Source organism: Delphinapterus leucas, chromosome 20, assembly GCF_059928025.1.
Source record: "Delphinapterus leucas isolate spDelLeu-1000000601 "Yukka" chromosome 20, BTC_Dleu_Yukka2, whole genome shotgun sequence".
Taxonomy (NCBI): domain Eukaryota; kingdom Metazoa; phylum Chordata; class Mammalia; order Artiodactyla; family Monodontidae; genus Delphinapterus; species Delphinapterus leucas.
Genome location: NC_143148.1, coordinates 56,595,188 through 56,621,561, shown reverse-complemented (window position 1 = coordinate 56,621,561; position 26,374 = coordinate 56,595,188). Strand labels below are relative to the sequence as shown.

At 46.7% G+C, this 26,374-nt stretch overlaps 1 protein-coding gene across 3 annotated transcripts in view; it reads left to right on the top strand.

Moving 5' to 3' along the window:
* The window catches only part of MEAK7 (MTOR associated protein MEAK7), a 31,645-nt gene that overhangs the window by 1,792 nt on the left and 3,479 nt on the right, over nt 1-26,374 (top strand). For 2 of the 3 annotated variants that reach the window (XM_022583025.2, XM_089903367.1), the window contains exons 2-7: nt 5,062-5,239; nt 8,403-8,633; nt 8,993-9,137; nt 19,574-19,996; nt 24,326-24,444; nt 26,063-26,242. In XM_022583025.2, the coding sequence (XP_022438733.2) occupies nt 5,087-5,239; nt 8,403-8,633; nt 8,993-9,137; nt 19,574-19,996; nt 24,326-24,444; nt 26,063-26,242 (1,251 nt within the window). In that variant the 5' untranslated portion in view covers nt 5,062-5,086. Of the gene's footprint in view, nt 1-5,061; nt 5,246-8,402; nt 8,634-8,992; nt 9,138-19,573; nt 19,997-24,325; nt 24,445-26,062; nt 26,243-26,374 lie in introns of those variants that run through there. The other variant, XM_089903368.1, reaches the window with a different exon arrangement.

Sequence of the window (26,374 nt, the reverse complement as noted above, 5' to 3'; positions counted from 1 at the left end):
CCAGGGAGTGAAAGAAAGTTCAGGAATATGCATCTGGGGAGAAGTAAGCACGCATCAAAGGCCTTCAGTTCCTCCCCAAAGTTGATTAAAGAGATTTCAGGCCTGATAAAACGATGGAGTCCAGGCTGGATGAACTTGGGGACGCTGTACCACTGCCATTACTTCATCCCGCCGTGTGGAGCTCTTTAACAGGAGCGGGCTGTCCTTGGAGCTGTCTAAAGATGTGTCCTCTTACCAGTGCCCTGCGGACACCGAGAATGGTGGGCCAGGGGCCTGGGTCATGGTCTGAGAGGCTGCCCTTCCTTCCACCTTTTGTTGACTCCAGGCCTGTGGCTCCTGCTTGAGGGTGTAGCAGTTCTCCCTCCTAGAAGAAAAGCCAGTGTTGCCAGCTGCCCTGCTTCTGGGCCTTCCCAGAAGAGGGAAGGTCGTTGGTCAGGAGGCCTGGAGGGAGCCATTGTAGTTTTGATTTGCATTTCTCTAATAATTAGTGATGTTGAGCATCTTTTCATGTGCCTCTTGGCCATCTGTATGCCTTCCTTGGTGAAATGTCTATTTAGGTCTTCCGTCCATTTTTTAATTGGATTGTTTGTTTTTTTTGATATTGAGCTCCATGAGTTGTTTGTATATTTGGAGATTAATCCTTTGTCTGTTGTTTCATTTGCAAATATTTTCTCCCATTCTGAGGGTTGTCTTTTTGTCTTGTGTACTGTTTCCTTTGCTGTGTAAAAGCTTTTAAGTTTAATTAAGTCCCATTTGTTTATTTTTGTTTTTATTTCCATTTCTCTAGGAGGTGGGTCAAAAATGATCTTGCTCTGGTTTATGTCAAAGAGTGTTTTTCCTATGTTTCCCTCTAAGAGTTTTATAATGTCTGGCCTTACATTTAGGCCTTTAATCCATTTGGAGTTTATTTTTGTGTATGGTGGTAGGGAGTGTATTTCATTCTTTTACATGTAGCTGTCCAATTTTCCCTGCACCACTTATTGAAGAGGCTGTCTTTTCTCCATTGTATGTTCTTGCCTCCTTTGTTGTAAATTAGGTGTCCATATGTGCGTGGGTTTATCTCTGGGCATTCTGTCCTGTACCATTGATCTATATTTCTGTTTTTGTGCCAGTACCGTACTGTCTTGATTACTGTAGCTTTGTGGTATAGTTTGAAGTCGGGGAGCCTGATCCTTCCAACTCTGTTTTTCTTTCTCAATATTGCTTTGGCTATTCGGGGTCTTTTGTGTTTCCATACGAATTGTAATGGCATTCTAATTCTGTGAAGAATGCCATTGGTAGTTTGATAGGGATTGCACTGAATCTGTAGATTGCTTTGGGTAGTATAGTCATTTTCACAATATTGATTATTTCAATCCAAGAACATGGTATATTTCTCCATCTCTTTATGTCATCTTTGATTTCTTTCATCAGTGTTTTATAGTTTTCTGAGTACAAATCTTTTGCCTCTTTAGGCAGGTTTATTCCGAGGTATTTTATTCTTTTTGTTGAGATGGTAAATGGGATTGTTTCCTTAATTTCTCTTTCTGATTTTTCATTGTTGATGTATAGGAGTGCCAGAGATTTCTGTGCATTAATTTTGTATCCTGCAACCTTACCAAATTCATTGATTATTTCTAGTAGTTTCCTGGTGGCATCTTTAGGATTTTCTGTGTATAGTATCATGTCATCTGCAAACAGTGACAGTTTTACTTCTTCTTTTCCAATTTGTATTCCTTTTATTTCTTTTTCTTCTCTGTTTGCCGTGGCTAGGACTTCCAAAATATGTTGAATAAGAGCGGCGAGATGGACATCCTTGTCTTGTTCCTGATCTTAGAGGAAATGCTTTCAGTTTTTCATCATTGAGTATGATGCTTGCTGTGGGTCTGTCATATATGGCCTTTATTATGTTGAGGTAGGTTCCCTCTTTGCCCATTTTCTGGAGAGTTTTTATCATAAATGGGTGTTGAATTTTGTCAAAAACCTTTTCTGCATCTGTTGAGATTATCATATGGTTTTTATTCCTTAATTTGTTAATGTGGTGTATCACGTTGATTGATTTGCGTATATTGAAGAATCTTTGCATCTCTGGGATAAATCCCACTTAATCATAGTTTATGATCCTTTTAATGTGCTGTTGGATTCTCTTTGCTAGTATTTTGTTCAGGATTTTTGCATCTATATTCATCAGTGATATTGGTCTGTAATTTTCTTTTTTTGTGATATCTTTTCCTAGTTTTGGTATCAGGGTGAAGGTGGCTTCATAGAATGAATTTGGGAGTGTTTCTCCCTCTGCAATTTTTGGAAGAGTTTGAGAATGATTAGGTGTTAGCTCTACTCTAAATGTTTGATAGAATTTGCCTCTGAAGCCATCTGGTCCTGGACCTTTGTTTGGTGGAAGATTTTTAATTACAGTTAAAATTTCATTTCTTGTGATAGGTATATTTTTAATCAAAAATAGTTATATTTTTAAGATATATTTTCTAATTCTTCCTGGTTCAGTCTTGGAAAATTGTACCTTTCCAAGAATTTGTCCATTTCTTCGTGGTTGTCCATTTTATTGGCATATAGTTCTTTGTAGTAATCTCTTATAATCCTTTGTATTTCTGCAGTATCAATTGTGATTTCTCCTTTTTCATTTCTAATTTTATTGATTTGCATCCTCTCCCTTTTTTCCTTGATGAGTCTGGCTAAGGGTTTATCAATTTTGTTTACCTTCTCAAAGAACCAGCTTTTAGTTTTATTGATCTTTGCTCTTTTGTTTGTTTCTATTTCATTTATTTCTCCTCTGATTTTTATGATTTCTTTCCTTCTACTGACTTTGGGTTTTCTTTGTTCTTCTTTCTCTAGTTGTTTTATGTGTAGGGTTAGATTGTTTATTTGAGATTTTTCTTGTTTCTTGAGGTGAGATTGAATTGCTGTAGACCTCCCTGAACTGGTTTTGCTGTGTCCCATAGGTTATGGGTCGTCATGGTTTCCTTGTCATTTGTTTCTATGTTTTTTTATTTCTTCTTTGATTTCTTCAGTGATCTCTTGGTTATTTAGTAGCACACTGTTTAGTCTCCATGTATTTGTGTTTTTTACAGTTTTTTTCCTGTAATTGATTTCCAATCTCATAATGTTGTGGTCAGGAAAGATGCTTGATACGATTTCAATTTTCTTAAATTTTCTGAGAGTTGATTTGTGACCCAAGATGTGATCTATCCTGGAGGATGTTCCATGTGCACTTGAGAAGAAAGTGTAATCTGCCACTTTTGGGTAGAATGTTCTATAAATATCAGTTAAATCTATCTGGTCTGTTTTGTCATTTAAAGCTTGTGTTTCCGTATTTATTTTCTGTTTGGATGATCTGTCCATTGGTGTAAGTGGCGTGTTAAAGTCCCCTACTATTATTGTGTTACTGTTGATTTCTGCTTTCATGGTTGTTAGCATTTGCCTTATGTATTGAGGTGCTCCTGTGTTGGGTGCATAAACATTTATAGTTGTTATATCTTCTTCTTGGATTGATCCTTTGATCATTATGTAGTGTCCTTCCTTGTCTCTTGTAACAGTCTTTATGTTAAAGTCTATTTTATTGGATATGAGCATTGCTTCTCCAGCTTTCTTTTGATTTCCATTTGCAAGGAATATCCTTTTTCCATCCCTTCATCTTCAGTCTGTATGTGTCGCTAAGTCTGAAGTGGGTCTCTTGTAGACAGCATATATTTGGGTCTTGTTTCTGTATCCATTCAGCCAGTCTGTATCTTTTGGTTGGGGCATTTAATCCATTTACACTCAAGGTTGTTATTGATATGTATGTTCCTATGACCATGTTCTTAATTGTTTTGGGTTTGTTTTTGTAGATCTTTTCTTCTCTTGTGTTTCCCTCCTAGAGAAGTTTCTTTAGCATTTGTGGTAAAGCTGGTTCGGTGGTGCTGAATTCTCTTAGCTTTTGCTTGTCTGAAAAGCTTTCGATTTCTCCCTTGAATCTGAATGAGATCCTTGCTGGGTAATCTTGGTTGTAGGTTTTTCTCTTTCATCACTTTAAGTATATCCTGCCACTCCCTTCTGGCCTGCAGAGTTTCGGCTGAAAAATCAGCTGATAACGTTATGGGAATTCCTTTGTATGTTATTTACTTATTTACTTTTTAATAAATTAATTTTATTTATTTATTTTTGGCTGCATTGGGTCTTCGTTGCTGCATGTGGGCTTTCTCCAGTAGCAGCGAGTGGGGGCTACTGTTTGTTGTGGTGTGTGGGCTTCTCATTGTGGTGGCTTCTCTTTTTGTGGAGCATGGGCTCTAGGTGCACGGGCTTCAGTAGTTGTGGCATGGGGGCTCAGTAGTTGTGGCTCACGAGCTCTAGAGCACAGGCTCGGTAGTTGTGGCACACGGGCTTAGTTGCTCCATGGCATGTAGGATCTTCCCAGACCAGGGCTTGAACCCGTGTCCCCTGCATTGGCAGGTGGATTCTTAACCACTGTGCCACCAGGGAAGTCCTGATCTCATAGCTTTGGCCAACCATGATCACAGCCGTCTGAGGTTGGGCTGTGATTATTCCCATTTTACAAACGAGGAAACTGGGGCACAGAGAGTTTTGGTCGCTTGCCCAAGACCATACAGCCAGCCAGGTGGAGCCAGGATCACAAAGGGAAAAACATGTCTAATAGCACGTCTGCTCTGTAGGTGATATTTGCAGGGTGTTGATGTTTTTTAAAATATGTGTGATCATCCAGCCTTATAGATTATTTTTTCAACTCAGACTTTTAAAAAATGAATATTTAGATTGAAATCCTGATTTTTCTACATTTTAGTTACATTAGCTTAGAAACTGTTTTCGAATAAAGAAATCGACTTTTGGTTGGCAATTATGAACAGGCCTCAGGCAGTCAGAAGAATTAGAATTGGGTTTTCCCACTTTATTTGTGTCGACCATTAATTTCTACCACACTGAAACAACATTACATAGCTCTGACGTGTTGTAGCTGCATTTTGCAAGGAGGTCAGTATTGATTACCTTGACCATGTAATTATCGATGTTTATTTTCTGTGATGATTACCTCTTGATTTCCCTGCTAACTGGGTGTGAACTTTCCTTCTGCAGAGACTCCTGTCAGCTACCAGGACAGATGGGGAATAGCAAGAGCCTCTCGGGGCAGAGTCTCTCCCCGCGGTTTCTTCCTGCGGAGCAGACCGAGATCGACAGATTGTTTGATGCTCTGTCGTCAGCGGAACTCCGCTCCAGTACCTCGCCCAGATCCTTCTCTCTGCAGGCACTGAAGGCAAGAGTAACAGTCAGAAGTTCACGTTGAGTTTGGAGAGGGGTCAGGCCAACACTGGCTGTCTGTTCCTGTAAGACAGGTGTAGGAACACGGAGGGATGTGTTTTCTAGAAAGGGACAGATAGTACCTATTTTCAGCTTTGTGGGTTCCGTGGTCAGTGTTGCAGCTGCTCTGCTCAGCCTTCGTATCACAGTGTTTGGGGACTTTTCCCACTTGAGGTTGACTAGAGGGGCTGGTCTCTTCCTGTCTCTTGAACCACTGTCCCCGGTTTCCCTCCAGACGAGTGATAGGCTGCCCTTAGCTGTATTTGTGGGTCCAATAACTGCAAAGTTTCAAGTCCACCTTGGCCTTTAGGATTCGTAAGCGTTTGACGTCCTGGGAGTTTTGTGGTTTTCCTAACAAAATAACGAAGTTTCAGAGGCAAGGTTCACCTGACAACGAGTGAGAACTGCCCATTTACCCATCTTTTGGCCCCGTTCCATGGGGCTCTTAGCCACACGTTTGGGTGGTTTGGGTGCTCAGACAGAGCGAGACAACAGGGAAGAGACCTCATCAGCCCATTCCCCTGGGCACTGGGGAGGCGGTGCAATGTGTGAAGACATTTCAGAGCCTCCTCTTTTAAATTTAGTTTTTTATCGAACTATAGTTGATTTACAACGTAGCGTTAATTTCTGCTGTACAGCAAAGTGACTCAGCTATACACATATATACATTCTTTTTTATATTTTTTTCCATTATGGTTTCTCCCAGGATATTGAATATAGTTCCACGTACTATATAGTGGGACCTTGTTGTTTATCCATCCTATGTATAATAGTTGACATCTGCTAACCTCAAACTCCCACTCCATCCCTCCCCGACTCCCCCTCGCCCTTGGCAACCACAAGTATGACCTCTTATGTCTGTGAGTCTGTTTCTGTTTTGTAGATAGGTTCTTCTGTGCCATATTTTAGATTCCACATATAAGTGATATATAATATTTGTCTTTCTCTTTCTGCCTTAACTTCACTTAGTATGATAATCTCTAGGTCCATCCATGTTGCTGCAAATGGCATTATTTCATTCTTTTTTATGGCTGAGTAGTATTTCATTGTATATATGTACCACATCATCTTTATCCATTCCTCTGTCGATGGGCACTTAGGTTGTTTCCATGTGTTGGCCATTGTCAGTAGTGCTGCTGTGAACATAGGGGTGCAGGTATCTTTTTAAGTTATAGTTTTGTCTGGATGTATGCCCAGAAGTAGGAGTGTGGGATCATATGGTAGCTCTATTTTTAGTTTTCTGAGGAGAGCCTCCTCTTTTAGGACATGCAGAACAGGAGCAGATGGCATTGGGGATTCCCCCAACGTACTCACGTTATAGTTGAGGAAACTGGCCAGGGAGGTTATTGGGGTTACAGCTTGTGTGTGTGTGTGTGTGTGTATCATGTGTATCTCCACTAGACCAAAAGCACCCCAGTCTGCTGGGTCGCCCACTAAGCTGGAGCAGACAGAACAAGACAGGCCACTTAGGGACTTAACTGCTGAGTTGGTGACAACGTTCACAGGTGTTTATCAAGATAAATAGGGTGGGGCTTCCCTGGTGGTGCAGTGGTTAAGAATCCTCCTGCCAGTTCAGGGGACACAGGTTTGAGCCCTGGTCTGGGAAGATCCCACATGCCGCAGAGCAGCTAAGCCCGTGCGCCACAACTACTGAGCCTGCGTTCTACAGCTCGTGAGCCACAACTACTGAGCCTGCACACCACAACTACTGAAGCCTGCACGCCTAGAGCCTGTGCCCCACAAGAGAAGCCACTGCAATGAGAAGCCCACGCACTGCAACGAAGAGTAGCCCCCGCTGACCGCAACTACAGAAAGCCTGTGCGCAGCAACGAAGACCCAATGCAGCAAAAAAAAAAAAAAAAAAAAAAAGATAAATAGGGTGAAAAGTTGGTCAGAAAACCTTGGCAACCAAATAAAAGTTCCTTTGGGAACTAATTAGAGGTTTCTTTTCCAGTAGAACTTTGGAAACACCGACAGAAATAGGAATACTCTTTTTGAGCAATGAGGGTGGGAAACTGCTTTACAAGAAATGCAGAATACTGATGTTTTCACAGACCGTGTAGACACGGGAAGTTGTTACAGGAGAGTTCCGTTTTCAGAACCCACTGATTTAGTTCATGGTTTGCTTTCTCTTCCCCTGTATTTATGATCCCTGGACCAAATCAGATTTGATGTTGGAGTCAAAGAGAAAGAATATTTACAGAATGTTACTGGCAAGACAATTAAGAACTAGATTTTTAAAAAAATCTTTTGGCCATGCTGCGTGGCATGTAGGATCTTAGTTCCCTGACCAGAGATTGAACCCATGCCCCCTGCGTTGGCAGCGTGGAGTCTTAACCACTGGACCACCAGGGAAGTCCCAAGAACTAGATTTTTTAAATTTTAAAAAATTTTTGTTGGAGTGTAGTTGATTTACAGTGTTGTCTTAGTTTCTGCTATACAGCAAAGTGAATCAGTTATACATATACATATATCCACTCTTTTTTAGCTTCTATTCCCATATAGGTCATTACAGAATTTTGAGTAGTTCCCTGTGCCATACAGTAGGACCTTATTCGTTATCTATTTTATATATGGTAGTATGTATATGTCACTCCCAATCTCCCAATTTATCCTCCCCCCCCTTTCCAATGCATACTGAGCACAAAGAACTCGGATTGATAAAGCTAGCTAATATATTTGGAAGTCCATAGTATAGAGCATGCCAATTTAGCACTACACAGACCGTATGTTCCATATGGAAATAAATTTAGACATGCAAATGACAGCTACTAGAATCTAGAATTGAGGAGATGTTGTAAGCAGAGTGAAGAGCAGACGATGGCCAGAGGCAGGAATGACACAGCCAGTCTGGGGAGACTGGGAAGTCTGGAGGGCAGGATGGGAACAGTTGATGGAAGAGTCTGACGGCCAAGATGAGCCACAAGCCAGGACGCGTTAGGTGTGTGGGTCCTGGGGTGTCATGATGCCCTTAGGTGGGGAGAGATGTTGCATTTGGGGATCTAGGAAGGTTATGTGCTGGTAGCAGTGGTTGGTCTTTCTCCCTTAGCTATATTTCCATCATCCTGCCTCATTTGACTGGCACCCTGTCTGACCTTTTCACCTACCTGTCCCCGCAGAGCCATGTGGGGGAAGCTCTTCCCCCAGAGATGGTCACCAGACTGTTTGAGGGCATGCGGAGGGTGGACGTGACTGGGAAGACCAAGGGGCCCAGTGAGCGCATCTCCCAGGAGCAGTTCACAGTGTCCATGTCCTACCTTTTGAAAGGAAATGCTGAGGAGAAGAGTCTCGTGATCCTGAAAATGATTTCTGCCACAGAAGGTCCCGTGAAAGCAAGAGAGGTCAAGAAGGTAAGAGGCCACCAGGCCGTTTGCAGCCATCCCAAGCAGCCTTGGTATCCTTTGGTGGGGGACCTAGGACGATTAAGCCGCTGATGGCGGCATTGTGCACAAGTCCACCCCGGGGCGCGGGTACCTAGACCGTGTCACTGGTTAAGGTCAGAACTCCTGGACAAAAAGGCACTGGCAATCTAGACCAGCCAAAGGTGTCGTTAGAAAAATGAGTAACTACCCAAGTTACATGATCTGTTCCAGATTGTGGTCCATCACAGTTGGCCTTAAGGAGATGAGACACCCTTCCCCACGTTGATATGATGTAGGTCATAGGTCACAACGGAAATGCGATTAATGGTAAAATTGTGGTCTTCAAGTTTACAGAGGACCTGGTTGGCTCCGTGGCACACGTGCTAAGCTACAGAAAGGAGCTGAGAGGCTGGGCTCAGAAGCAGGCCCCAGGCTCCCTGTCCAGGGTGCAGGCGCTGGCTGCTCAGCTGTGCTCCGAGATGAAGCTTCAAGGCAAGTGCCCTGCCTCAGTCCTTAGACCTTGGCCTTATAGAGTGGTACCACGCCATCTCCATTACTGTAGGCTTGTACTGAACTTTTGAAACCAGCAAATGTGGGTCTTCCAACTTTGGAGGACTATTTAGATTATTTAATCGTGGGCAGTCGCTCATAGTATTTCCTTATAATCCTTATTTCTGCAGGGTCAGTAGTGACGTCCCCACTTTCATTTCTGATGTTAGCCATTTGATTCTTCTCCTTTTTTCTTGGTCAGTCTAGCTAATGTTTTGTTCACTTTTTGTTATTTTCAAAGAGCCAACTTTTGGTTTTATGGGTTTTCTGTGTTATCTAATCTCTATTTCATTTATCTTCATCCAAGTCTTTTATTTCTTTCTTCTGCTTCTTTTAGATTTAGTTTGGTTTTCTTTCCTTTTTTAAAAAAATTTTATTGAAGTATAGTTGATTTACAATGAATATATACATTCTTACTCTTAAAAAAATATTTATTTATTTTTGGCTGCATCAGGTCTCAGTTGCAGCACGCAGGATCTTCCATTGCAGTGTGCGGGCTTCTCTCTAGTTGTGGCACATGGGCTCAGTAGTTGTGGCACGTGGGCTTAGTTGCCCCACGGCATGTGGGTTCTTAGTTCCCTGACCAGGGATTGAACCAGAGTCACCTGCATTGCAAGATGGATTCTTAATCGCTGGACTACCAGGGAAGTCCCTATATTATTATTTTTTTCCATTATGGTTTGTCACAGGATATTAAATATAGTTCCCTGTGCCATACAATAGGACCTTGTTGTTTATCCATCCTATATATACTAGTTTGCCTCTGCTAATCCCGAACTCCCAATCCTTTCCTCCCCTCCCCTCCCTCCCCCTTGGAAACCACAAGTCTGTTTTCTATGTCTGTGAGTCTGTTTTTGTTTCGTAGATATGTGTCATATTTTAGATTCCACATATAAGTGATATCATATGGTATTTGTCTTTCTCTTTCTGACTTACCTTTCTTAGTATGATAATCTCTAGGTCCCTCCATGTTGCTGCAAATGGCATTATTTCATTCTTTTTTATGGCCGAGTAATATTCCATTATATATATCTGCCACATCTCCTTTATCCATTCATCTGTCCATGGACATTTAGGTTGTTTCCATGTCCTGGCTATTGTAAATAGTGCTGCAATGAACACTGGGGTACATGTGTCTTTTTGAATTAGGTTTTCTCAGCGTGTATGCCTAGTAGTGGGATCGCTGGGTCATATGGTAGTTCCATTTTTAGTTTTTTTAAGGATCCTCCATACTGTTCTCCACAGTGGCTGTACAATTTACATTCCCATGAACAGTGCAAGAGGGTTCCCTTTTCTCCGCACCGTCTCCAGCATTTATTGATTGTAGATTTTCTGATGATGGCCATTCTGACTGGTGTGAGGTGGTACCTCATTGTAGTTTTGATTTGCATTTGTTTAATAATTAGCGATCTTGAGCATCTCTTCCTGTGCCTCTTGGCCATCTGTATGTCTTCTTTGGAGAAATGTCCATTTACGTCTTCTGTCCATTTATGAATTGGGTTGTTTGTTTTTTGTTGTTGTTGAGTTGTATGAGCCATTTGTATATTTTGGAAATTAAGCCCTTGTTAGTCATATCATTTGCAAATATTTTCTCCCAGTCTGTAGGTTGTCTTTTTGTTTTGTTTATGGTTTCCTTTGCTGTGCAAAAGCTTTTAAGTTTGATTAGGTCCCATTTGTTTATTTTGGCTTTTATTTCTATTGCCCTGGGAGCCTGACCTAAGAAAACATTGGTATGATTTATGTCAGAGAATGTTTTGCCTATGTTCTCTTCTAGGAGTTTTATGGTGTCTTGTCTTATATTTAGGTCTTTAAGTAATTTTGAGTTTATTTTTGTGTATGGTGAGAGGGTGTATTCTAACTTCACTGATTTAAAATGCAGCTGTGCAGCTTTTCCAACACCACTTGCTGAAGAGACTGTCTTTTCTCCATTGTATATTCTTGCCTGCTTTGTTGAAGATTAATTGGCCGTAGGTGTGTGGGCTTATTTCTGGGCTCTCTCTTCTGTTCCGTTGATCTATATGCCTGTTTTTGTGCCAATATCATGCTGTTTTGATTACTGTAACTTGGTAATATTGTCTGAAGTCTGGGAGGGTTATGTCTCCAGCTTTGCTCTTTTTCCTCAGGATTGCTTTGACAATTCTGGGTCTTTTATGGTTCCATATAAATTTTATTATTATTTGTTCTATTTCTGTGCAAAATGTCATGGGTAATTTCATAGGTATTGCATTATACCTATAGATTGCTTTGGGTAGTATGGCCATTTAAACAATATTCTTCCAATCCAAGAGCATGGGATATCTTTCCATTTCCTTGAATCATCTTTTAAAAAATAAATAGTTAATTAATTTATGGCTGTGTTGGGTCTTTGTTGCTGCACACGGTCTTTCTCTAGTTGTGGCAAGCAAGGGCTGCTCTTCATTGTGGTGCATGGGCTTCTCATTGTGGTGGCTTCTCCTGTTGCAGAGCACGGGCTCTAGGCATGCGGGCTCAGTAGTCGTGGCCTGCAGGCTCAGTAGCTGTGGCTTGTGGGCTCTAGAGTTCTAGTAGTTTTTGTGTGGAGTCTTGAGGGTTTTCTATATATATTATCATGTCATCTGTGTATAATGATAATTTTACCTCTGCCCTACCCAGTTGAATACCTTTTGTTTCTATTTCTTGTCTGATTGCTGTGGCTAGGATTTCCAATGCTATGTTGAAGAGAAGTGGTGAGAGTGGTCACCCTTGTCTTGTTCCCGATTTTAGCAGGAAGGCTTTTGGCTTTTCACCATTGAGTATTATGTTGGCTGTGGGTTTGTCATAAATAGCTTTTATTATGTTGAGATACGTTCCCTCTATACCCAATTTTGTAAGGGCTTTTATCATGCATGGGTGTTGGATTTCATCATATGCTTTTCATGCATCTATTAAGATGATCATGTAGTGTTTGTCCTTTCTTTTGGTGATGTGGTATATCTTGTAGATTGATTTGAATATGTTGAACCATCCTGGTGATCCTGGGATGAATCCAACTTGGTTGTGGTGTATGACTTTTTTAATGTGTTGTTGGATTCGGTTTGCTAATAATTCGTTGAGAATTTTTGCATCTATATTCATCAAAGGTATTGGCCTATAATTATCTTTTTTGGTGGTGTCTTTGTCTGCTTTTGGTATCAGGGTGACAGTGTCTTCATAGAATGTCTTTGGGAGTGTTCCTTCCTCTTCAGTTTTTTGGAAGAATTTGAGAAAGATCAGTATAAGTTCTTCTTTGTATGTTTGGTAGAATTTGCCTGTGAAGCCATATGGTCCTGGAATTTTATTTTAGGCAGGTTTTGTTTTGTTTGCTGTTTTTTTTTTTTTTTAACAGGTTTGATTTCTTTTCTAGTGATTGGTCTGTTTAAGTTGTCTCTTTCTTTGTGATTCAGTTTTGATGGTTTATATGTTTCTAGAAAGTTGTCCATTTCTTGGAGGTTGTCAGATTTGTTGGCATATAATTGTTCATAGTATTCACTCATGGCTTTTCGTATTTCTGTGGTATCTGTTGCGATTTCTCTTCTTTCATTTCTTATTTTGTTTATTTGGGTCTTCTCTCTTTTCTTTTTGGTGAGCCTGGCCAAAGGTTTGTCAATTTTGTTTACCCTTTCAAAGAAACAGCTGTTGGTTTTATTGATTTTTCTTGTTTGTTTTTTAATCTCTCTTATATTTATTTCGTTTCTAATCTTTATTATCTTTCCTTTGCTTTATTATCTTTTCCTTTAGGTTTTGTTTGTTCTTTTTCTAATTTTTTTAGGTAGTGTGTTAGGTTGTTTATTTGAGATATTTGTTGCTTTTTAAAAAATATATATTTATTTATTTAGTTTTGGCTATGCTGGGTTTTCGTTGCTGCGCGCGGGCTTTCTCTAGTTGCAGCGAGCGGGGGCTACTCTTTGTTGCAGTGCGCAGGTTTCTCATTGCAGTGGCTTCTCTTTGTTGCGGAGCACAGGCTCTAAGCACGCAGGCTTCAGTAGTCGTGGCACACGGGCTCAGTAGTCGTGGCTCACGGGCTGTAGTGCACAGACTTTGTAGTTGTGGCGCACGGGCTTAGTTGCTCTGTGGCATGTGGGATCTTCCCGGACCAGGGCTCGAACCCGTGTCCCCTGCATTGGCAGGCAGACTCCCAACCACTGCACCACCAGGGAAGTCCCGAGATATTTGTTTCTTAAAGAAGGCCTGTATCACTATGAACTACCCTCTAAGAACTGCTTTTGCTACATCCCATAGTTCTTGTATGGTTGTGTTTTCATTGTCATTTGCTCAAGGTATTTTTTAATTTCTTCTTTGATTTCATCATTGACCCGTTGGGTTTTTAAAATTATTTTTATTTTCGGCTGCATTGGGTCTTCGTTGCTGCGTGTACGCTTTCTCTAGTTGTCGTGAGTGGGGGCTACTCTTCGTTGCAGTGCACGGGCTTCTCATTATGGTGGCTTCTCTTGTTGTGGAGCAGGGCTCTAGGCCCGTGGGCTTCATTTGTGGCATGTGGGCTCAGTAGTTGTGGTGCACGGGCTTAGCTGCTCTGCAGCATGTGGGATCTTCCCGGACCAGGGCTCGAACCCATGTGTCCCCTGCCTTGGCAGGCAGATTCTTAACCACTGCACCACCAGGGAAGCCTGACCCATTGTTTTTTTTAGTAGCGTGTTTAGCCTCTATGTAATTGTTTTTTTCTCGTTTCTTTTTCTGTGGTTGAGTTTTAGTTTCATGCTGTTGTGGTCAGAAAAGATGCTTGAAATAATTTCTTTACTCTTAAATTTGTTGAGGCTTGTTTTGTGCCCAAGTGTGTGGTCAGTCCTAGAAAATGTTCTGTGTGCACTTGAAAAGAATTATTTTTTTTTAGATGTAATGTCCTGAAGATATCAATTAAGTCTAACTGTTCTAATGTATGATTTGGGACCTCTGTTGCCTTATTGATTTTATGTCTCAAAGATCTATTCATTGATGTGAGTGTGGTGCTAAAGTCTCCTACTATTACTATATTCCTGTCAGTTTCTCCCTTTATGTCTGTTAGTATTTGTTTTCTGTATTTGGGTGCTCCTATATTGGGTGCATATATGTTGACAAATGTAATATCCTCTCCTTGTATTGATCCTTTTATTATTACATAGTGTTCTTCTTTATCTTTCTTTATAACCTTTGTTTTAAAGTCTTTTTTGTCTGATATGAGTATTGCGGCCCCTGCTTTCTTTTCATTTCTGTTTGCATGCAGCATCTTTCTCCATCCCCTCACTCTTAATACATGTGTGTCCTTTGCCCTAAAATGGGTCTCTTGTAGGCAGCATAGACTCTTGTTTTTTATCCAGTCTACCACTCAGTGTCTTTTGATGGGAGCATTTAGTCCATTGACATTAAGGTAATTATTGATAGATATATATTTATTTCCATTTTAAACCTTGTTTTCCTGTTGATTTTATATTCTTTTGTCCCTTTTTCTTTTTCCTTTTGTGCTTTGATGCTTTTCTTTTGTATTATGCTTATGGTTTTTTCTTTTTGATTTTTGTGACTCTGTTGTATGTTTTTGATTTGTGGTTGCCCTGTTTTTCAAGTTATGTTAACCCCTTCATTTACCTACTTGCTTTAGACTAGTAGTCACTTAGGCTCAAACACATTCTAGAAAAATAATTGTGATTTTCTCTTTCCTATAGATTCTTACTACTTTTCTATTTAGAGAAGACCTTTCAATATTTCTTTTAGGATAGGTTTAGTATTGCTGTATTTTTTTAGCTTTTGCTTGTCTGAGAAATTCTTTCTTTCTCCTTCTATTCTAAATGATAATCTTGCCAGGTAGAGTGTCCTAGATCACAGATATTTCCCTTTCAGGACTTTGAATATATCTTGCCACTCCCTTCTGGCCTGCGACGTTTCTGTAGAGAAATCAGCTGATAGCCTTATGGGGGTTCCCTTGTCATTAACTCTGTGTTTTTCTCTTGCTGCCTTTAGAATCCTCTTTTTTATGTTTAACTTTTGACATTTTTATTATCATATGTATTGGTGTAGGTATTTCTGGGTTTATCTTGTTCAGGACCCTCTGTGTTTCCTGTATCTGCATATCTGTTTCCTTCTTTAGCTTTGGGAAGTTTTAAGCCATAATTTCTTCAAATACGTTTTCAGTCCCCTTTTCTCTTTCTTCTCCTTCTGGGATCCCTATTATGTGTAGATGGGCATGCTTTACATTCTCCCATAGGTCTCTTGTATTGCTTTCATGTTTTTCACTTGGCTTTCTGTCTGATGTCCTGATTGGATGATTTCCTTTACTATATCTTCCAGATCACTTATTCGTTCTTCTGCATTATTTATTCTGCTATTCATAGCCTTTGGTTCTGCTTTTGTCTCAGCAAATGAATCTCCTAATGTTTCTTGACTCCTCATTATAGTTTCTAGTTCCTTTTTTACAGTAATCTGCATTTCTATCGATAGCCTTTCTTAGTTCCTTCAGTATTTTCATTATCTCCTTTTTGAACTTGATATCTATTAGACTGAAGAGGCCTGTTTCATTGTTTGTTCTTTCAGGGGAATTCTCTTGATCTTTTCATTGGGAGTGGTCCCTCTGCTTCTTCATTTTACTTATATTTCTCTTGCTCTATGAGTTTAGGAGAAACATTATCTACTGTGGTCTCGGAGGGCTATTTTTATGTGGGAGTGTCCCTGCGTAGCCTGCATGGGTTTAATATTTTTTTGGGGGCAAGGGCTGTTTTCAGTATGGATGCCTGCTGCCTCTTTCCTCAGTGTGTGCTGGCTGTCATCCCCTTGACAGGAGGTGCGACTGGTGTTGCGGTGACCAGAGCCTGCACTGGACAATGAGTGGGGACTCCTCTTCCCTCTGTGGTTATCACTGCCCTGTCCAGGGCAGGGTCTGCTCTCTAGTTGTTGGTGTAGAAGCCCCTAGCTCTGTTTCTGATCTGCAGTGCAAGAATAGGCGGGATTGGAGCGCTCCCACTGGGAGAGGAGCCACTGAGTATTACTGTGCTGGAGCTGTTCACCTGTGAGTGTGTCACCTTTCACCTGCTGTGCGGGCTCACAGAGTACACTGTTGTTGGCACTGCCCTCAGCCCCACCTCAGCTCTGGGTGTGCTGGCAGTCAGCCCTGGTGCCTCTCAGGCTTTGTTTTCACAAGGCCACCAGCGTAGATCCACTGAAGTCAGGTCCCAGGACTGTAGTTGTTACATACCTGGACCCACTGTGGGAGCTATGGATGCAGCTCAGACCCTGGCCCAGCCCAGCCCCTGCGTGTACGCGCCCACAAAGCCCACAGCTGCTGAGGCCAGACCCGTCCCAGCTGCGGGAGCACCAGTTGTCTGTTTGGTTGCTCCACAGGCACTGAATTTACAAAGTCGGCCGTGGAGGTATAAATGCAAGGTTCACGCAGCCGTGGGGAGAGATTTCAGCTCTGCTTCCTAAGTCACACGGCCTGTGGGCCTCAGCTGTGATTTCAGCCCCACCTCTGCGTATGGGCAACCCACTGCTGTCTGCTTCTGGGGGCACAGGGCAGTGGCTGGGGCACACGAGCCTGCCCAGGCAGGAGGGGACCGGGGTGTCTGGGGTGTGTGACCTGCCTGGGCAGGAGCGTGTCCTGGAGCCTGCATAGGCAGGAGCCGGCGGGTGGGGAAAGAGGCTGCGATGGCAGCCCCGCCTCTACCTTGGCATGCCACTTAACAATGGCGCTTCGCTTCTGTGGCGGCCCGGGGTTCTTCCGCAAACACTCCTGGTTGCTGCGCCCCACGCTCCAGCCCCTTCAGGCTGTCTCCACACAGCTAACAGCAGTCCTCTCCCTGGGTCTGTCGTCTAAACCCCGTGTTACAGCCCCCAGCCCCCACCTCATACCAGCGGACATGCGTCTCAGGCTGGGGCACACAGGGCGGTGGCACAGCTGTCCGTGTAGGTCTCTCTCTGTCCTGCCTGCTACTAACTGGTTGCTGTGCTCTCCTCCAAGCCTCTGTCCTGCCTGCTACTAACTGGTTGCTGTGCTCTCCTCCAAGCCTCTGAAGCTCCCTTTCTGTCCCGGCCGACCTCCTCACTGGTGAGGCTTCCCTGGGTGCGGGAACCTCTCCTCTCCTTCAGCTCCACCCCCGCAGAGGCACAGGTCTCGTCCCACTTCCTCTATTGTTTTTTTCCTTTGTCCTGCCCAGTTACTTGGAGATCTTTCTTGTCCTTTGAGGTGTTTGAGGTCTTCTGCTAGTTTTCTGAGAGCATTGTTCCATTCATAGATGTATTCTTGATGTTTTTGTGGAAAGAGGTGAGTTCCACATCCTACTACTGACCATCTTGACTCTGATCGCTAGTTTGATTTTCTTTTTTTCATTTCTCAAGTTAGAAGGTTAGGTTATTGATTTGAGATCTCTCTTCTCTTTCATATAGGCATTTATGTCTATAAATTTCCCTCTAAGCACTGCTTTAGCTGAAGCCCATAAGTTTTGGTATATTGTGTTTTTGTTTTCATTCATCTCAGTTTTTTCTTTCTTTCTTTCTTTTCAAAAATTATTTATTTATTTATGTGGTCGTTCTGGGTCTTAGTTGTGGCAGGTGGGCTCCTTAGTTGAGGCTCGCCGGCTCCTTAGTTGTGGCATGCGAACTCTTAGTTGTGGCATGCATGTGGGATCTAGTTCCCTGACCAGGGATCGAACCCATGTCCCCTGCATTGGGAGCGTGGAGCCTTATCCACTGCGCAACCAGGGAAGTCCCCATCTCAGTATTTTCTAGCTTCCCTCGTGATTTCTTCTTTGGCCTGTTGGTTATTTAGGGGTATAGTCTTTAATTTCTACGTGTTTGTGAAATTTCCAAATTGCCTTGTTACTGATTTGTAATTTCATTACATTGTGGTTGAAGAACATACATTACATGATTTCAGTTCTTTTCAATTTATTGAGGCATGTTTTATGGCCTAACATATGGTCTGTTCTGGAGAATATTCCAGGTACACTTGAGAAGAATATATATTCTGCTATTGTTGGCTGAGAAAGAGTATATAATTAAATTTACTTGGGATTTAAAAATACCTTGTGGTGAATCTTTTTGCAAAGTAGATTTGTTTTATAAAAGTGTTACTGTTGGGCTTCCCTGGTGGCGCAGTGGTTGAGAGTCCGCCTGCTGATGTAGGGGACGCGGGTTCGTGCCCCGGTCCGGGAAGATCCCACATGCCGCGGAGTGGCCGGGCCCGTGAGCCATGGCCGCTGAGCCTGCGCGTCCGAAGCCTGTGCTCCGCAACGGGAGAGGCCACAGCGGTGAGAGGCCCGCATACCACAAAAAAAAAAAAATGACACTGTGGGGCTTCCCTGGTGGCGCAGTGGTTGTGAGTCCGCCTGCCGATGGAGGGGACACGGGTTCGTGCCCCGGTCCGGGAAGATCCCACATGCCGCGGAGTGGCCGGGCCCGTGAGCCATGGCCGCTGAGCCTGCGTGTCCGGAGCCTGTGCTCCGCAACGGGAGAGGCCACAGCAGTGAGAGGCCCGCGTACTGCAAAAAAAAAAAAAAAAAAAAAAAAAGTGTTACTGTTTTATTATAAAGCTGGATTTTTAAACACAGTTTGAAGAATTAAGTGAGATATTTGGAACTTGGAAAGAATAATGACATAATATACTGTATAATACTGTTATATATATATACACATATATATGTGTGTATATATATATATATATATATATATATATGAATGAAGTACTGATAGCTTGTCTCTTGGTATCACCTCCATGTCACCTCTGTTCTTAGTAGGTAAGAGATGGAAATCAGAATGATGGGTGCTGGTCGGAAACAATTAAGTATAATTTGTAGTTAATGATATCCGTTCTCCCCAGATAAACTAGAGGGGTGCCCAGGAAGTAACCAACCACTACCCTGCCATAGCTGGAGGACAGCACACTTTCTAAATCCTTTCCAAATGATTTTGTTAGGACTAGTGGCTTTTGGTGTAGCCCTCTCAGGAGGGATTGCTGGGGAGTCTTGGGGCCCTGGGGTGAGGGTGGAGCTGTCTCCTGTGTCTCTGAAATGCAGCTTGGAGCAGAGAGGAAAGATAAGAGTGTCGATGTTGAATTGTTTAGATGAGCACTGTCCTACAGAGACAGAATGTGAACGCCAACCACATATGAAATTTTACATATTTCAGTAACCACATGGAAATACCAAAAAGAAACAAGCAAAATTAATTTTAAGAATATGTCCAAAGTATACTGTAACATTGGCAATCAATGTAAAAAAAATGAGGTATTTTACGTTCTTTTTCTTTTTCACGCCAAGCCTTTGAAATGGGGTGTGCATTTTACACTTACTGTGCATCTCGGTGCAGACGAACCACGCGTGGCTCCCCCGCTGGACAGAGCAGGTTTAGGTAAGTAGAGAAAAGGCAATGTCCTCACCCACTAATACTGTTTTCTCCTCCCCTAGGCGGTGAGAAGCTTCTGGGGCCTCAGCGGCTGGAATGTGACCGAACCACAATTGAGGACTGGGTGTTCAGGGCCCCCCACGTGGCCACGTTTCTGAGCGTGGTCATCCACCAAGGCTTCCTCCTCCTGTGCTCGTCCCTCGATCTGGCCGCCCTGGTCCCCGAGCGCCAAGTCGACCAGGAACGGAAGTTTGCGAGCGTCCTGGATGTCCTGTCCGTCATCTACATCAACTCCCACCTGCCCAGGGAGCAGCGGCAGCACTGGCGCCTGCTGTTCTCATCCGAGCTCCACGGGCACAGCTTCGCCCAGCTCTGCGGGCGCATCACACACTGTGGGCCCTGCGTGGTGCTGCTCGAGGACCATGACGGCCATGTGTTCGGTGGCTTTGCTTCCTGCTCCTGGGAGGTCAAACCTCAGTTTCAAGGTGAGTCTTGGCCACCAAAGCCCCACATGGTAGCACCAGCGCTCGTTACAAGTTCTGGTCAGACGGCTGCTGTGTGGAGACCTCCGAGCCCCGCCAGGGGACGTGCATGTTTCTTCCATCTCCTCCCGCAAGCGTTTTGCTAGACGTGTTTGGGAGGGTAGTGAAACGTGGTGTTTCTTTATGATGGTTTAACTTCATGGATTCCTTTATAGATTCTGGCTGCAGGGTCAGGTAAGCAGGACAGCTGTCCTCACCCCTGGCTTTCAGGTGAGGAAACAGCGGATCAGCATTAAACGACGCCAGGTCCTGACCTCCGGCGAGGCTGGGCCGTAGGTGCTGCGTAGGGGACTGGGAGATGCCGGCTCTTGCAGGTGGGGTGTGTTTTGTCGGAGGACCGTCTTCCTTTCCTGGAACCCCCTGTGTGGGTCTGCTTTGCTGCTTCTGCCCGTAGTTTTTCGGTTTTGTGATTTTGCTGGAGATTGGAAGCTCTTTGCTAGACCTTGAATGCCCTGGATCAAAGGCCCTGATGAAATACTTCCCCTCCTCAAAGAACTACTCTGATAAACGCTCTTAAAGGACCCTTTGAAAATGCTCATCTCCTGTCAGTGGGCTGTTCTTGTACTCAGAGGTGAACCTGTCTTCCCAGGATTGATGTCACGGTGTGTCCCCTGGGACCTGCCCCGGGCTGCCCGAGTCTCTGTTCTCAGAAGGTCTCCTGGGGGCCAACAGCTGTGAGATGGAGGCCTTTTCCTAGTGGCTCTGAGCAGCCAGATACAGGCCTGTCCTCACTCCCCTCAGCTAAATGGGGCAGCCTGGCCGACGCAGTTCCAGGGAGAGTCCCTCCCAGTGAGGGGGCGAGGCTAACACCCTCCCTGGCTGGGTCAATGGAAGGGAGAACCCAGGGTCCTGAGATGCGAAATACGGGGGAGAAAGGCCACGTGCTCCTCTGGGATGGGGGCTGCACATCGTAGCCAGACAGCTGTCAGCTGCATCCACTCTGCCTGCGTCCTCGCTCCCCCTTCTCTCCCCCCCACTCTCACCTGCATTGCTGCGGGTGCCTTCTGCCTGGCCCTCGCCTCCTGGTCTCACCCGTCCAGTTCATTTGCCACATCCCAGCCCACCTGCCGTGGTGCTTGTCCCCTGGAGACCCTTGGACGGACCCCCAGTGCACTCAGAATGGTGAATCCTTTATCTCCAGCCTCACGACCTCTACTGTGCCCTCTGCCCTGGGCTCAGTCTCACTGAATTACCCAAAGTTTCCAGAACAGGCCGCAGTCTCATCTCAGGACTTGGCACATGCTGCCTTTTCTCCCTCTTCCACCTATTTACACAGTCAGCTCCTTGTCGGGACTCAGTCCAGGGTCACCTCCTTCAGGAAGCCTTCCTGACCACACGAGTGCCAGTTAGTCCCTGCGGTCCTCTACGGGACTGCACGCTTCTGGAATTGTTCCCACCTTCCTTGCACCAGGGAAGCTTCTGCTGGTTGGGGAGCCGTGTCCAGGTGCAGAGGTGCCATTACGGGAGAGGTTTTAGCAGTGGTGGGGTGGCCCTTGTCTGGGGTGGGTGGAAGGGATCATGGTGTGAAGGCTGGGTGCCTTCATCCCTGAGATCCTGTTGTTTCCAGGGTTTGGTTTTCTCTAGGTTTTAGATTGTTCTAGATCTTTAATCCAGCTGTTGCTACCAGCCCTTCCCCACTGCGTCAGGGTCCCTTAAGACCACCCACATATCAGTGAGTCGCTAGGAGGACTCGGGGACGCAGCACACAGCTGTCATCACAGCTGATCTATTACAGTGAGAGGGTGCAGAGCACGATCAGCTCAGAGGCTGGGTAGGGGTTGGGGGGATGAAGTCCGGGGGAACCAGCCTCCAGCATCCTCTCTAGTGGGGTCGCACAGGACGCGCTAAATTCCCCCAGCCGCGAGCTGTGACAGCACGTGTGCAGTGTCGTCCATCAGGGATGCGTTAGAGCTTCAGCGCGCAGGATCTTTATTCGGGGGGCCGCTCACACGAGCACCCTCTGACTGACGCGCACGCAAACCCCAGACTCGCAGGAGGACAGCAGGAGTCCCGCACTGCCACCCCCACCCCCCCCCCCGCCGTCTGTTCACACGGCTTAGGCACAGAGAGCCGCTCATCAGTCCTGGAAGGGGGGGACCCTCCCCAAATCCACCTTCCCAGACGCCAGCCAAGGGCTGACCCTGGAAGGCGGCCCTTCTGGGGACCCCAGTCTGGAGCCTGGGCTTCCACACACCCAGGTCTCTCTGTCACGGTGTCACGGGGAGGGGCTCTGGGGGGGGTGACGGGCTGGGTCTCTGTGTGGTTGGAGGATGTGGAAAAACCCTGAGAATCATTATCATAGATGGAACTTCCGCTTCTTCCAGCTCTTTTAGTATTAACTCCAGGTCAGCACTGCTGCGTCTTCATGTTTTATTAACAAGCAGAATTCATCTTCTTGAAGAAAGGTGGAAAAATGAGATGACCAAGTTTTCAAACTTGAGCTCATTCTGTTCTGAAGCGTGAGGACAGAATTCCAGCAGGGGGCAGCCTAGCATCACAGATTCCAGTCGAGTTCAGGGCATTCCTGTCCATTTGTCCCGGGAAACAATCACTCCGAGTATTTGAGCCTTGAGATGGTGACAGCCGCTGGGTCACTTCATTTTCGCCTCTGTCGTCCATGGGGCAGCTACAGGCCCGCAGCTCTGAGCTGAGTCCGGCTCTGTCCTGGGCAAGTTGCTTACCCTCTCTGGGCCTCCGTTCCCCAGAAGCACAGGAATGGCAGCTTGTAACGCACTGGGCGATGGGTGGTGGTGTCGCTGTGAGAGTTGGGTGAGGAGCCCCTCTGTGGAAGTGATGTTTTTACGGGTCTTATGACTCCTTGGTCCTTGCCCTGCACCCTCGAGGGTCATCTTCCCCACGGGGCCCTTCTCTCTGGGCACAGACCTCAGGATGGACTAGAGTGGGGTCCATTGTAGCCAAGGGGCCCACGCTTTGTGGCCCCATCACCTCACTTAGCATCCGGGACCCAGTAAATGTTGGTTGAAAGGCAGCCTTAGGATGGCAAGGCAAAGTGATGCTTAGGCCCAGTGCCCGGGGCCACAGGTGGGACCGGGCAATTCCTTGAGGCTAAACCCAACCTTCTGAGGCACATGGACTCAAGCCGGGGTCTTTAGCCTGGAGGGGAGCCCTGTGCCACCTGGTCCCGGTGACCTCCCCGGGCTCACCTCCCCCTTTCCCCAACCAGGGCTCACACCCTGCACTATAGCCGAGGGCCCTGCTATTTCCCCCATGCCGTGCCGTGTCCCTGCGGGGTCCCTCCTCCCTGAGTGGCTCTCACCCAACCGTCTCCACCTCAGGACGTCCTTCCCGACTTTGGGGGAGCTAAGTCCCCACAGAGGCCGGAGCGTCACTTGTCCTGACTCGGCAGGTCCAGGCCCATCTGTGTCCGAGGGCTGTCCTCCCCAAGGCCCCTCTGGGGCTCAAAGCCCCCTTCCTGTCCGCCCTCCACATTCGGGCTCCCTGGAGCTTCCTGGAGCTTCCTTCCCACCTGACGAATGGCCCGACCCCCAAGTACCTGAGCTCGGTCCTGTGTCAGGTGCCCTCACGCTGTCACCGTCAAGGGGCGGTCCTTCCGGCCAAGGTCTCACAGCTGTGGGGAGCATCTCTGGTCTGGCTCTGGCCTAGCCGGGAGTTCCCTTGGTGAGGTGCAGCCTCCGTCCCCTCCCTAGTGAGTGCATCGGGGAGGGCAGGAGTCTCTGAGGTGGAGGGTGCTGTTCATTTCCAGGATTTTGACCGGTACCTTCTCTGAGTGGTGGCATGCCCACTCCTGTGCCCGGGCAAAGGTAGAGGGTCCCCTTTCCCTGCGTGTCCCCGCCCCTCCCTGTGGGCAGCTGTGTCTACAGGTACCCTGCCTTCTCCGCTCTGGGTGATGTGCCTGCTTGAGGCCACGTGAGTGCCCAGCCAATACGTGGAGTGGCCGCCTGCCCCTTGCTCCTTAGTTGAGACGAGGCTGCTCTTGCTGACTCTGGGGCGGTGGGGCAGGGCTCCCATCTCCCCAGGAGAGCGCTAACGGGTGTTCCCAGCAAGGAGATGTCACATTCCTTTGTAACGGTCACTCTCAGCCTGCACCTGCAGCTCATCCTACGGTCCCGGGCTCCGCCCGCTGGCGGGCCGGCCCTGCCCCCAATGCACAGGAGCCCCGCGCACGCCGAGGACCCGAGGGGAGCCCTTCCTGCTCAGCCATCTGAGCCACGGCCCGTTTCCATTTCCTGCTTTTCCCCATGCCCAGTGCCTATGGCTGACCTTGCTTCTTTTTGCTCTGATCGATTTCAGGGGATGACAGGTGCTTCCTGTTCTCCATCTCCCCCAGCATGGCCGTGTACACCGCCACGGGCTACAATGACCACTACATGTACCTGAATCAAGGGCAGCAGACCATCCCGAATGGACTGGTAAGGACTTGGGAGGGCAGGGCACGTCCCCCCACCCCGTGGTGATGCACTGACCCCGACGTGCCCGGGGACACTCCGCCCTGCGTCAGGGCAGCTGTACGCGCTCAGTTCGTTCTGTCTGAGTCTCAGGGTGGTGATGCGATGAGCGACAACGAGGACAGAATTTCTCTCGTGGAAAAAAGGGGCCTCTATTGGGGCATTTCCGGGGTTTGTGTGCAAATGACGGAGTCGCCCAGTGTTCCTGGCCATCAGGTGGTTGGTCTGTGGCCTTCGTGGCTGGAGATGCTGCCCTGCCTGGGGCACCACCCGGGCGCGGGGCCGGGGCTGGGCTCCCCAGACCCTTTGGACCCACGGGGGGTTGTCTGCTCTGTGCTCCAGCTGGGACTCCGCCACAGGAAGAAGATGACGTGGGGGAAGGCCGGGGGCGGTGGTGGGGATGGGCGCCCGCACACATGCTTAGCTTGTGTGAGAAATGTGTGTCCTGGCAGCACCAGCCTATTTCTTTCCCCTGCTTCTTAAAAAGCCCCTCTCGGGAAATTCCAGCCGTGTCTCTGAAAAGCCAAGGGCCGGAGAGGCTGGTCCATCTTGTCGGTGTGGAGAGGGCCCCATGCTCCTTCCCAGGCTCATTCTGAGGCTCCCACGGGGCCACCTGATGACCCCGGACGCCTTTCAGAAAGGACAGTTTGGGGCTTCCCTGGTGGCGCAGTGGTTGAGAGTCCGCCTGCCGATGCAGGGGACATGGGTTCGTGCCCCGGTCCGGGAGGATCCCACATGCCACGGAGTGGCTAGGCCCGTGAGCCATGGCCGCTGAGCCTGTGCGTCCGCAGCGGGAGAGGCCACAACAGTGAGAGGCCCGCGTACCGCAAAAAAAAAAAAAAAAAAAAAAAAAGATAGGACAGTTTGGTGATGACAGGGGCGAGGGCCTTGGCCTCAGGAGCGGCACCCAGTGGGTCTCGGTGGTGGTCAGTAATCGGCTCGAGGGGAGAAGCAGCCCTGAGGTTAGCTGCGTTTCCTGCCCTGATCTCTTGCGCTGGCGTTAGCTTCAGGCTCCCCGGGCCCGGGGGGGAGGCACTGTTGGAGAGGGAAAGGGATCAGAGAGGTTGGACAGCAGTCTGTTCCCATCAGCCACTAGCTCAGAGCCGGCCGTGTGCCGAGTGGTTCCCGCCTTCCCGGGGCTGCCTCCTCCTTTCCCCCCCTGCTGTGCTGAGTGAACGACCTGCCTGCTTGAGCACCGGGTCCTGGGCCGGGTACGGATCGGCATCCCTGTCCGGGAAGTGCTGTGTAGACCTCTCCCCTTATTTTACCGATTGGTGTCTCTAGGCCTGAGGGCCTGTATTCTTTTGTCCTCTCTTGTCCCTTGTGTTTCCTGCCAGTGCAGCCCCGTGAGAAGGGGCCATACGGTACGAGTCAGGACACCTTGATGAGTGTTCTAGGAACTTGTCATGGGTTACTTAAATTGTATCAATCTGTGAATATGTATTTCACAGTTAAAAAAAAAAAAAAAGAAAGGAAGAAAATTGCGTTCACTTCTCATACGCCCCGGTGGCATGACGGCTGGGGTGGGCTTCAGGTGTCTGATGCTCCAGACCGAGGTGGTGCTATGCCCCTCCCTCCGCAGGGCATGGGAGGGCAGCACAATTATTTTGGCCTGTGGATCGATGTCGATTTCGGGAAAGGACACAGCAAGGCCAAGCCCACATGTACCACGTACAACAGCCCTCAGCTCTCGGCCCAGGAGGACTTCCAGTTCGAGAAGATGGAGGTGTGGGCGGTGGGAGATGCTTCGGTGACACAGCTGGTGAGCATGGGGGCGTTTCTCCCCTTTCTCGGCTTTGTCCCTTTTACTCCTCCATCTGGAGATGGTTTATTCCAATTTGTTTCCAGCAGCCGTTGCTGGCCAGAGGGATGCCAGTGGGTGGAAGTTTAGTAG